Genomic DNA, 12,965 nt, shown 5'->3' on the forward strand with positions numbered 1-12,965 from the left:
TTGGACCAGGACTATAAACCAGGAAACAACACAAGAGATAAAGTCAAACAAACAGGGAAAAAGAGCCAAAGAAAAGCAGTAAAGTGATGTCAGACAGCTGTTTCCATGGTTCTGTTTGCAAGCACAATGAGCTGTGTTCCAGCTGTGTTTATCCATCAACTGGAAAGAGTCCAGCAAAGGTTCTCAGAATTCCCACCTGCAGCAGGTTGTTCATGGACTGGACAAAGCAGCATCAGGAACCACAGGCAGGTCAGGACCTGCTCAGCCTCGATGCTTCCAGAGTTCAGTGCATCCCACAGCAATCCCTGCTCTCAGCTGCCCCTCCAATCCTAATGCAGAGAAAGTGGAAGGGGGCAGGGGGAGAAGGAAGAGGCCTGTTGGAGCCATTCCTTGACCTAACCACATGAAAATCCAGCACACAGAAGGTACAGGGGAATCCCCTGCAAGCACCATGATGGCCTTACAAGAACTACCCTATAAAGACAAACACACATGAAAGTGGTCAAACACACTATTTTTTTAATGCAGATTTGTAAAATCTAGGCCAAGTTTTGAAAATTCAGGACATTTCATGAAAGCATATTTGGTCCTCTCAAAAATCTCCTGTCCTCCATTAAATACTTCATGGATAAACAACAGTTAAGCATACATGGCACTTTTAATTAGGAAAACTTGATATTGCACATGATACCACCAAATACAAAAGCCTGTCTCAGCAAGTCACTCCAGCAGTGTTATCAATTTTGTTTGGATATCATTGACTTACACAAAAGTTTTCATTTTAGTGCATAACATGTGCCCTGCTACAGAGTAAAAACGGACCCAAGCATTTTTAAAACAAAGAGGAAGAAGTGGTTCCTGAAGGAACACAGAGTCTTTTACCACTTAGTCAGCACCAGCCTCCTTGAGGATAAAGACCATTCCTACTGAAAGATGACTGTCACATCACCTGGCAACACGAATTCCAAAGCAATTCCTAATGGGAAGCTGATCGTATTTGGCTGAAAGGCTGAAACATCTGCCTGTGCTGCTCCCATTCCACAGCCTCCTTCCACTCTTTCTGGCAATCAAACAAGGGAAAACACGATGGCAGAACAGTTGTGCAACTTTATCACAGTAGTGGAATTCTCTGAGGAAAACTCTGGAACAGATTCTGTGCATAACACTGGGCTGGACCCCTCCCCTGGGTCCTTCAGAAGGCACAAAACACTGAGAGGTGATGGGAAGATGTAACACAGACACTCAGAGCTGAACTGGGAGTCAGGGACAAACAAAGACCTGAAAATGCCACCACCACACCCAGGGCATGTCCATCCTGGCATCTGCTACTCCATGATTTTAGCTGGCTGCTGTGAGATGCTGTGCTGGGCTTCCACACTACCAACACTTCTCATTCCAGAGCTGGATTACAAGTCCTGGCCCAGGAGAGGATTTCAGAGCCCAGACATCTCTGCCTCCTGCCTCCCTAGGTGGGCAGAAGTCCTTCCCTCCCTTTATCCATCCTCTGCACTCCCTTAGCCCTGCACAGACCTGAGCACACACAGTGAGCACGGGGCAGGAACCAACACCCTGAGACTCCCCCAGCACCTCTTGGGATCACAACACCTTCAGTTCATGTGTTCCTTTGAAACAGGCAACTCAGACATTCCAGTGATATGTTTGCAAGTCCAATTCTCCAGGAGCTGGAATTGCCAGCTGCTCAAACATCGAGGCAACCCATTCTACTGCAACGTTTTGGGAAATTTTAACATATTTCCCTCTCCCCCCTCCAACCCTTCACCCCTTAAAACAACACAATAAGACTGAGAAGACTTGATTATTCAATTTTTTTTTGCCTGAATGAAAGATTCAATTCTCATGGAATAGAAGATTCAACTCTCATGGAATAGAAGATCCTACAACCAAGTCCCTGAGATATGTCTGTATATTAAAAGATTCCAATAACCTCTCCAGCACAAACTTCATATTTATTAGAAATGTTTTGAATTGCAACACGTGGTTTATGAAAACCAATGCTGTTGTAAGAAGGTGAAAATACAGACCAAGTTTGTCCTTGTATTTAAGCTTCAATTTAAAAAATAATTAACCCAAAAGTAACATTCTGCTACTTCAACTGTAGTCAAAAGTTAAAAACATGTAAGCAACGGGGAACCACTGGAAAAAAACCTCTTATATTCAGAACAAGTTGTTTTGGCCTCAGTTTTTTGCCATCCCTCAATCCCTTAACTGCCTCCTTCCTGAAGGTTCACAGATGATATTTTTCCAGTATCTTGTAATAAAAAAAAAGAAAAAGGGGGGGGAAATCATCTCTTTTTAAGTGGCTTTGGGTTCCTTTGTATCTTGCAACCAGCTCATTAGAAATACTGTATCCATCTTCCTGAGGAAGCTCAGTTTCCCCTGCTAGTGAAGAGAACGTAAGGCACTAACACATCAATGCTGTCAGGAATGTGAAATAGTTTGTTCTTCATGTACTGTTACAGCAGTTCTTAGCAGCAGTCTCCTGAAAAGGCACTAAAACATGGCAAACAAGGAAACTTTGGGAACTTCTGCTCAGCTGAGTGCTCAGCTGCCTGAAAAGCTGAGTGGCTCTGCAATTTCCCCTTCCCTCCCCCCATTCCCTTACAAAAAGGCACCTGGATTTGTTTTCTCACTGGTTTCTATAGCTACAGGCTCTTGCAACACTGCAAGTTCCACACAGCTGTATGAGGGATATCAGACTATACCAAGAGCTTTTTACACCACCACGAGTTATCTTTTCAAGACTAAATGGAGCATTTTTGTTTCAGCAAAACCCAGTGGGCTCCTACCTGAGTAGTACTTAAGGTTGTGTATTGCTAGTCAGAATAATTCTATAATTCAACTTGGTGTAAGAAATTGCACTTTCCCATTCCTTCCCCAACCCCGAGATCACTTCAAATTAAATAGCAGACCCTTCTCCAGAGGGACATTTGTAATACAGCTACAAAGAGGTAGCTAAGTGGCACGTGCCAATTTGCTTTCTTTTTCTTTTAAAACTTATTCAGCCTTCATTTGCAACAACATTTTTCATAGGAAGTCTTAAAACAAGAGATCTCTGTTCAGGTGGCCTGTGAGGTTACCACAGTTCAGAAGGTTGAACTCGATCTCCCTTCATGTCTAGAACTGACAACAAGCACAGGGGATACCCAGGAGACTCAGTGGATGCAGGTGAGTAGCTGAAGGGGGAGGAAAGTCTGCAGATAAATCCCACACTCCTCCTGATCAAGGTTTCTCTGGAGAGCCCCTCAGATCAGTCCCACCATCTGATCGATCTGTCTCATGTAGTTGCTCTTCAGTGGCAGCAGGTACCTCCTCTCGTCAGGAACTCTGTTACACTGTTAACAAAACCAGAGTATTCTTAAAAACTCCAATCCAAAACCAGGCAAGCCTGTCCCCTGCTGCAATCCTCTCAGCAGATTTCCTCCCAGTACAGAAAATTGTAGCTCTTTTTGTCCCACCTTCCCCTCACTCTTCTCAAACTTCCATCGCAAACCCCATAAATGAGCAGCAAGTGTCTCCTCAGTGCAGGCTGCAGCTCCCAAACACACAGCACAGCTTGTTGTTCAACTGAGACCTCCTTCACTATGACAACTGTGAATGTTTAAAATAATGCTCTTTTTCTGGAGGACTGGGGGGAGGAGGAAAGGAACTCTCCCAGAACCTACCAGCAGGGATTTAAAAACATTGTTCTGTAACCTGGGCTAGTGGAGGGTGTCCCTGCCCACGGCAAGGGGTTGGACTGGATGATCTTTAAGGTCCCTTCCATCCCAAAACATTCTGTCATTCTACAGTTAAAAACAGATCTGTTTTGGCTGGTGATTGGCACTGGGGCCATAGCTCTGTGCTCAGTTGAGGCCTGGCTAAGAAAGGTCACCTTTACAGGCCTCAAAACCACTCTGAGGAAATAAAAACTTCATTTAAATGACCTTCTGCTTTTCTCCCCAACAGCAACAGTGGAAAATTTTAAGGGCAAAGAAAAGGGGAAGGGAAAAATAACTGGAAATAAATTAACAAAGAAGAAAAAATTGCTGCAAAATATTCCAAAGGGAAAAGGTTTCATCTTCAATATAATCACACACATGATCCCAACCCATTCACTCAGCTGCTGAAAGTGCTTTCCACAAGGGAGTTTCTTAGATATTTAACATTTATAAAGGAAACACTGCAGAGCTCTACACTAAGACTTCCAAATGGCTCTTTTTCTACTGCCTCACCCTTCCCCAGCCCCCCAACAGGACCAGCCTGTGCATTGCTTACGTTGGAGCTGAAGTTGGCTGCCTTCAACTCATTGGGTTTGGTTTTCTCTGCGCTGTCCTCTTCCCCAGGGAGGATGTCTTCCCACAGGGAGCTCCGAAAACGTTCATCCACAGACACAATGTGCCCCTCAGTAGTAAACATAAACTTATTTCCAGATTTATGCACTGGATTCTCTTCATCAAACAACTAAACAAGAGATGGGAGAGACAGGTATAGCACGTGTGCAACATCCTTCACATCCCAGAAACAAGTTAAAAACACACACAAAAATAGGTTTTATGGCTAAATAACATTAGGGCAAATGGAAATAAATAGTCTCCACGCAAGGGAATGATTTTAGCAGTGAAAAATCAAAGGGGAGCAGAAGAAAAACTTCTCACGCAACTTAAACTGCCCTTATTTTTCTAAGCTGCTCTGTGCAGGCAGTTCTAGGCTGGCATCCACTGTTCCTGCTCAGTCACAGATTTATTTGGTTTTCTGCACTAAAGGAGATTCAGAACAGCTCAGGCAATGTCAGCCCAAATGCTTCCTCCTGTGACTGCCAAAGCCCAGTGGGCAGAAACCAGAGGCTGCTGTGAGGCAGGACAGCTACAAGCAGCCATTTGGCTCAGAGCTGAGCAGCACCTTCCTTCCCTTTGCTCCCTCCTTCCAGCTGCCTCCCACACAACCTGCAGCTTCTCCAGGTTCAGGACACCACACCTGGGCAGCTGCCAACCCTCAGAGACTGGGGTGAGATCAGAGCTAGAGGAGCACACTGATACCCCCCAACAGCTAAACCCCCTCCTTCCCCAGAGCCTAGCAGCTTCTCATTAATGATGCCCTGCCTTGAGCCCAACTGTTTCTAATTAATAGTCAACAACCTCCTTCCTCCTCCCTCTGCCATGATGGTGCACAGCAGCCTGGAAATGAAGAACATACACGTACCAGGTACAGATATTTACAGGTTTCACTGAGAAAAAAGCTCTCCATTCGATCTTCCTTCGTCTTCTCTACCACGTGGTGCAACGTGGCATAGCCACACCTGCAAGATTTAACATTAGGCTGGGTTTAGTTCCCACCTATTCTGGTCTCAAAGTGCTCCCCAGATATTGCTTTACTTCAGACCACTCCAGCTGTCAGGGGTGAAGTTCAAATGAAACAAGTCTCTTGCACTCCCTGATTATTGGTTCTGGTGTTCTGATGGGTCTGTAATCATGTGAACCCCACTTAATTGCAAGGTTTTAATAGTCCAACAGTTAGTACATGTTTGTCTACAAAGTGAGTAAATTAATAATATTGAATTAAAAAAAAAAAATCACTGTCTTCCCTCTGAGTCTAAGCTCAGAAATGGAAGCTGCCTTAGAGGTCATCCCTCCAGTTTTGCTAAATACCATGGGGCCATGAGGTTAGAAATATTCCTGAAGGATCCATGGGAAAAATCCCAGCTACTATTTTCACCAGTTTTTAGCAACTGGTCATCAATAATACATTTTCAAAGGCACTTATAAAATTCTGAATGTAAAAGTTGCCACTGGACCATAATTGCACTTTCAGATGGGAAAGAAATAGTTGCCCAATAAATAAATCATCAGTTGTGGCTTTCATGGAGGGTTGGGTTTTCTGGTTTACCTACATGTGGCAGACTGGATTCTATATAATATTTGTATAATAAAATGTATATATATATATATAGCAGTGAGAGAAGACAAGGAACATTGAAGACTGACTTTGCTTTTGTATATTTTTCCAAACTCTGCAGAATATCCATTCCCACATGAAGGTAAAACGGGTTCTTTGTGGCCTAAATAAGGAAGACAGACAAAAGTTAGAGTCAGCAGTTTTGAAATCTTGTAAAAATAACACTTACAACAAAGGCCTCGTGGTACCAGAGTCTCGTGTATCACTGCAAACTTATCTTTACAGGAACATGACTTGGATTAGTCTGTGCAAGCTTCTCACATTTGCTCTAGTACAAATCCTAGTAAAACCTGTAGTAAATCCAAACTCTTTGATAACTTTCTGGTAGCCAGTTATTGTAGTTTACTGCATCTTCTGCCAGCTGGAGACTGTGCCTGGACAGTATTGCAAGGAATGCTATTACATTTACTTTCACAATTTTGATAAAGAAGTCACAAGTCTCTGCCTTGTAAAACTCTGCCAGCAGCTTTTTGAAAAAGTTGTTTAGTCTCATTTTTGCCTGTCTTATAAAAAAGGCAATTTTTGAGGCAAACAGCACAGCAACTACATTGCTCAACAACCTGGTGCCTGAACAGAGACCTCCACATAACAGGCGGATCCAGAGGCACCAAATTTCATCTGGCTGGAGGTTAAGGGCGGAAAAAGTGCCTTCTAAACAAAACCATTTTTGCCAAAATGTGATCTGTAATGTCAGAGGAGTCAAGTACCTGATAGAGAAGATATGTGGACTCCACCAGCTCGGGCCTCAGAGGGTAGAAGGGGACGTCGGGCGCCTGCAGTTGCCAGTTGTACCTTTCTGGGAGAGCTCCATAACGTTTCCAGATGGCATAATAAAAAGCATGGAGACAAATAGCATCTTCCACATCTCCTATCAACACCTGGGTACAACAACAGCCATAAACATGCCTGTTAAAGCTGCAAGCCAGCAAATCGCTCTCTGCTCTGTATGAGAACGCGGCACAGAATTAAACACTCCCCTCATAAGAGACAAAAAAACCCCAACCCCAAAAAAAAGCACTAATGTATTAATTCCTTTGCAGCAAAAGCTTTAGCAGAGCTCAGCCTCACAGCACAGCATACAAATGCTGAGGTTAAATGAGAGAAGTGTAAAGTATCTCCAATCTAGCAGAGAACAGGCCAGGGCTGCCCACATTGTTATGCTGATGCAAAGGTTGAGCTCAGACTTATCACAGCAGCCAGATGCAAACCCACAGCTGGAAGCTCAGCTCAGAGCTGCTCCTTTCTGACATCCCTCTACCTGGTGTTGAACAGAATGGAAGCTTACCTGCAGCCCAGGAAAAAAGGCTTGCAGAGAGTCAATCCAGGTGTTCATGAGCTGGCCCGTGTACATGTTCACGTTCACGTACAGGGGAGGGTCACCCTCACCTTCATTGCAGGCCTCTCGACTGCCAGGAACAGGAAGGACATGTAAATACTCTCTATTCTAGAAGAACACAATGCATGTTCCACTTCACAGCTCTGCCACCATGGCAAAGGAGCCACGGATTTACAGTGCTGGGCTCAAAGTAATTTTGAAAAGAATCAAAACATCAGTCATGCCCTCAGAAAAATTAATTCATAAGGTATGTATATCAAATCCTAAAGTTTTGTCCGAAGAATCTCTATCAGAAAGAGCCAAACCAGCCAATTTAACACATCTCTTTTGCAGTGCCACAGCCTTCTCTCAGCCCAACAGTTAAAACTGGGACAGGAACCAGTTTAACTTCCCTGCACCCACAATGCTGCACAGATCAGCTGAGTAAGGAGTAAAAAGAGCATTAAAATTTATTTCCACTCTGACTACCATGGAAATAAGGTTTTCTTTTTTAAAGAAAAAAAAGAGAACACAGATTTTCTAGGGCATGACACAAAGCATTATATCCAGTCTCTCACATCTTCCTGGAGTATTCACTGCTTAAGGAATGGATGCTGAGATGAAATAACATACCCTCTCCTTAAGTGGTTCTGGATGTTCCGATAGGCATCGTTGAACATCTCCAAGTCTTCCTTTTCTCCAAAGAGGATGTAGGACTTCAGCAGGTACTCATAGAATGAATCTGACCCTGCTCCCAATCCACTTTGCTTTCCAACCCAATGGCCAGTTTGGATATTCACAACATTTCCTTTCAGAAGAGACAAAAAAGTTTAGCCTGCAGTTGCCCAGTACACCAGAGAAAGATCATCATGAGTCAAGACTTGGAAATATTACGTGTTCAGAAAGTATCGAGGAGGAAGGATCAAAGATTAACATCAAATAAAGTGTTACAGTGGATTCAACCAAGGAACATCCACAAGTGCAGTTGTTTTAAGTACTTTTAGTCATCTGCCAATCTAAATTGTATGAATGGGGATACAAATCAGGACCTTCAGTTTCACTACAAATTTATCTTTGAAAACCTGTGCCCTAGGGAGTGATTCAGAGACTACTTTTCTCACTAAGTGCCACTTGATCAACACAAACCACAAATACACAAGGAGAACATGACTGAAAAGCTACAGAGGAAGCAGATGGACAAAGCTGATGATATAGAAGAAACCTGTAGCCTGATGGTACGAGACTGAGGCAGGTTAAACATGGAGCCAGTCAATACAGCATCACCTCAGGGATTACCTAACAGTCCAGTGTTATTGCTCCTGAGGCTCCAGAGGGCCTTGACAGCTCTCCTGGCCACCCATTCAAACGTGGAGTCACCAAGCAGCCTGCTGAGGATCCCAAACTCCACCAGCAAGGACCCAGCTCCTGCTGTGCACGTCTCGTTGTGGCTGTCTGCAGGAACCCCCTTCTTCAGGTTCACCTGTGGGCAGGTACAGAGTGCTGAAGGGAGAAGGCTGGACCTCCTGCAGCTGTGCTCACATCTGCACTCTCAGATTTATTAGAAAGCCTTCTCACTAGTTTCTGCATAATATATAGCATGCAATGTGTACAGAGATAGGAAGGCAACATATTGGTGCTTGTTCAAAAAGGTTTCCTGTAGAATTCCTGAAATCCATCTTCCCACCTTATAACATCATGCTCAAAATGGGAAATCCTAATCTTCCTACTCTTAGACTTGCTAATTCTTCCAGATTTCAGTCCATTTTTTCATCCTTTCCACTAAATATTCAGGTTTTTCAAGGGTGGTGCAAGCACTGCTCCCCCTCAGTTCGTGCTCTTGAAACCAAGGGCTTCCTCACTGAATGCTCCTCCACTTCCCCACAGAACACAGCGTTGAAGGGAAGTTACACTACCCTCAGCTGCTTTACCAGACTTAGAACAGAAGTGAAAATTCATGTTTCTACAGCCTGACAGGTCAGGAGGAAAAGCAGTACTGCTGTCCCCAGGAATTAAAAGCAGTCAGGCGAGTGCTAATTGTAGTTTTACTGTTTAGGGTTGTTCCAGTAGAACTGACATCCCTCTCCTTGCCAACTGCCTCTGCTTAAAACAGGAGGATGCAGCATCCAAGAATACCACAGTGTTGAGTATTCACTGAGCATATTAAATAAAATTACAAATTCCAAGGCCCATATGACAAATATTTATTTATGAGTTTTATTGTAACACAATTGTCTCAGTAGCAAGTCACCAATAAAGTCACATTCCTCCACTCTTTGTCTTTACAGTGTTTCTTTTTAACTTTCTTAATGACAGTATTGTTTGTTGCTGTGTGACACAGGGAATGCTCCAGCCAAACAGCACAGAAACAAATGGTTCCTGACCCAGAGGGAACAATAAACACAGAGTGAAAAATCAGCCTAAAGAAAACATGTACTACACATAAGGAGTAGCTGAAGTATTGCCAGTGTCACCAAAACTTAGGGCAGGTTCCCCTCATCACTTTGAAGTAACTCTGAAAAGGTTCAATACCCCAAGTGCACAAAAAGGGGCACAAATTGCAGTTGTTGGACGGGTGAATCACTCCCCTGAGCTGATTTCCTCGGGGGGGTGTGCTCACTTACCCGAGGGTAGGGGATCCCAGTTTTGGTGTTCTCAAAGGCTGGGAGCAGCCTCACAGCCAGGTCATGAGCCAAGTGCAGCAGCTCATTGTCGTAGTCCTTGATGGTCATATCACCAAAAGGCTGCTTGCTGTCTGTAATTATGATATGTGCAGACAGCAGGCTTCCCAAAACCCTACGGGAAAAGGAAAATGCACTTTTTTTAGTCTGATCTGAACCTAGTTGCTCAGCTAAACCCTTACAGGTGTCATGTTAAATAGAATTATTACTTTGTGCACCTTACAGGCACTACAGAAAATGATCTGGTTTTCCCCCCACCACTAGTGAAAACATGTAGATTCATGCTGCTTGTCAGCCACACTATCCCAAAACCTGGTCCTGCAAAATTTACCTAACCCAGCAGTTCTTTGTAACAATATGCCAAGTGTATTTAGGAGTAAAGACCTCCCTGGTCCTGCAAATGGCAAGAAGGTTACTATATAAAGTGAGTATTCAGAAAAAAGAAATCCTAGCAGAAATAAAAACTGTTTAAGACACTCAGAAAATGAAACCATTTAAAATCAGACAGTATCTAAACCCATTTCCAAGGCAGACAGGCCCGTTTTTTCATGTGAAACGAAAGTGAAAGTGAGAAGTCCAAAAAAGGAAACAAAGCCAGGGAAAACCCGTGGCAGGGTTGTTTGCTGTGCACAGATCTGAGTCTCTGCTACAAGAGCAACAAGAAAAAAGCAGAGTCTGCAAGCCAAGCACAGGTGAGACAACCACTGTCTCACTGCTTCAAGTCACACTGACTCAGTAGAATTAATTATGGAAGGATGGAATATTTTCTTAGAAGGTTAAGGAACGACTTACTGGATGAATAATTATGGAATGAAGTCCACCAAAGACATCCTTATCAATGATTTTACTTTGAATTACACACACCAAGTCTTTAACCTTGTTACTGTTTTAAAACTGAAACTTAGCACAATGTACCTGATTGTTGCCTCAAAAACTTGGACTGTTGAGTCTTTATCAAATGAAACTGTGTCAATCACCAACTTCACTGCCTTCTGGAATTCTGAGGAGTTTCCCATTACCTTTAACAGAAAAACAAAGCTGTTTTGTCTAATTGTTGCTTCAGAAGAGGGTTGGGGAAGAGAATAGCAAGTTCACATCTTAGACCAACAGTCAGATTTAGCACAGGAGTGTTCAAACTGCCTGAACTATTAATTTAAGACTTAAGTTCAGCTGAAAACATAACACAACCTGCAGAACAATGAAGTCTGATTTGATGTTTATTTGATCAAAGGTGAGTCCAACTTTTCAGGCTTCTGACCCAGCACTGCTCATCCAGGAGCTCCCTCGGGCCAGTTTTCTACAGCAATTCATTTCCACTGCACCCAGAGACAGATGTAAATTCAGCCTGAGCTTCAAGGAAGCAGGAATGTGGAAAGAAAACACAGGTCCCTGCTTGGGTAAGTTCATGAAAAGGCTGGGTGTACAGGGACCAAAAGCATGTGCTAGCTCTCCCCATTACCCACCCCCAGTGGGAAAGCATCATGGGTTTGATCTGAGCAGATGAGGAGCAAAACAGGCTTCCCCCATGCAGAAGTTCCTGAAACACAAAAAACTCCAGGAACCATAAGGTTTAGATTTGAGAAAAAAAAGGTTTGCAGTGCCCCAAAAGGCCACTGGTGACTGAGGACAGGAAGGCACTGTTCAGCCACGCACCATCAGCCACGTAGCACAGACCCCAAAATATTGTTTCAGGTAAATATTCTCTCACTTCTGCTTTCAGTTCTGCTCAGCACTGCCACATTCAAGCAACTGAGAGCTTCTCACCACTGCTGCCATCCCAGAGTAGGAATGGGCAGGGTTTAATAACTCAAAGCCACCCCCTGCACCACAGGAGAGACACACAAACCACATGGATCCAGCACATCAGTGAGCCCTGACACTCCAGAAGGCCCAAAACCTGCCCTGGCTGCAAAACTGAGACTAATGAAACCTAATGGGGTCTTCTTGAAGAAGACAAACTTGAACAAGACAAACTCTCCTCCTGACGGATCTCTCAGCAATGCACACCTGACCCAGTTCAAATCCACCTTTCCTGAGCACCAGAGTGATGGCAGTATCCCTAAAGAGCTCTCACCTGAGCCTTGAGGAAGAGCTCCAAAATTTCCTCTGTCTCTTTTGGAAATCCCTACTGACTCATCTCCAACTACTCTTTATTATCCATGTGTGACACTGCTGGCTCACAATCCAGCTGTTTGCTGCCACACACCCAGCACCCCCTGGCCAAGCCTTGGGGAGCACCCACAGACCCAGGTAGGTCCCAGGGGTGTCCCTGGCAGTCCCCCCGGCCCAAGGACTCACCGCCAGCGTGTCCAGCGCGTCAATCAGCGTCAGCGAGTAGTTCCCCAGCACATCGTTGATGTTGAGGTTGGAGCTGGAAGGTCAGAATCACAGAATCGTTAGGGTTGGAAAGGATTTCTAGAGATCATTCAGCCCAACCCCCCTCCCAAGGCAGGTCACCTGGAGCAGGTGACACCGGAATGTGTCCAGGTGGGTTTGGGATGTCTCCAGTGAAGGAGACTCCACACCCTCCCTGGGCAGCTGTTCCAGGGCTCTGACACCCTCCATGGAGAGAACTTCATTCCAGTACCTGAAGGGAGCCGACAAGAAAGATATAGAGGGACTTTTTACAAGAGCCTGGAGTGCCAGGACAACGGGAAATGGCTCCACACTGACAGAGAATAGGCTTAGATTAGATATTAGCCTGAAGTTCTTGGCTGGGAGGGTGGGGAGGCCCTGGCACAGGTTGCCCAGAGAAGCTGTGGCTGCCCCATCCCTGGAAACGTCCAAGGCCAGGTTGGACGGGGCTTGGAGCACCCTGGGCTGGTGGAAGGTGTCCCTGCCCATGGCAGGGGGTGGAACTGGATGGGCTTCGAGGTCCCTCCCAACCCAAACCGCTCCGTGGTTCCCGCTGAGATGGAACTTCCCGTGTTCCCGTTAAACGTCCGACACTGATCGCCCAGCGCTGGGAAGAGCCCGGCGCCGCCCCGACAGCCCTCGGGGGCATTCCTATGGATAAAGGG

The 12,965-nt window shown here is 44.8% G+C and overlaps 1 protein-coding gene across 1 annotated transcript; it reads right to left on the bottom strand.

The window, feature by feature from the left end:
• Positions 1-639: 639 nt before the first annotated feature.
• Positions 640-12,332, bottom strand: EDEM1 (ER degradation enhancing alpha-mannosidase like protein 1). The gene is made up of 11 exons (XM_008926326.3): positions 12,244-12,332; positions 10,861-10,964; positions 9,889-10,060; positions 8,564-8,747; positions 7,901-8,075; positions 7,238-7,358; positions 6,660-6,830; positions 5,982-6,055; positions 5,200-5,296; positions 4,276-4,461; positions 640-3,353 (listed from the first exon to the last, which is right to left on the bottom strand). The coding sequence occupies exons 2-11, from the start codon at positions 10,959-10,961 to the stop codon at positions 3,264-3,266; spliced, it is 1,371 nt and encodes a 456-aa protein (XP_008924574.3). The 5' UTR covers positions 10,962-10,964; positions 12,244-12,332; the 3' UTR covers positions 640-3,263.
• Between the last annotated feature and the right edge of the window lie 633 nt (positions 12,333-12,965).

Source organism: Manacus vitellinus, unplaced genomic scaffold, assembly GCF_001715985.3.
Source record: "Manacus vitellinus isolate BGI_N305 unplaced genomic scaffold, ASM171598v3 scaffold_14_pilon, whole genome shotgun sequence".
Lineage (NCBI taxonomy): Eukaryota > Metazoa > Chordata > Aves > Passeriformes > Pipridae > Manacus > Manacus vitellinus.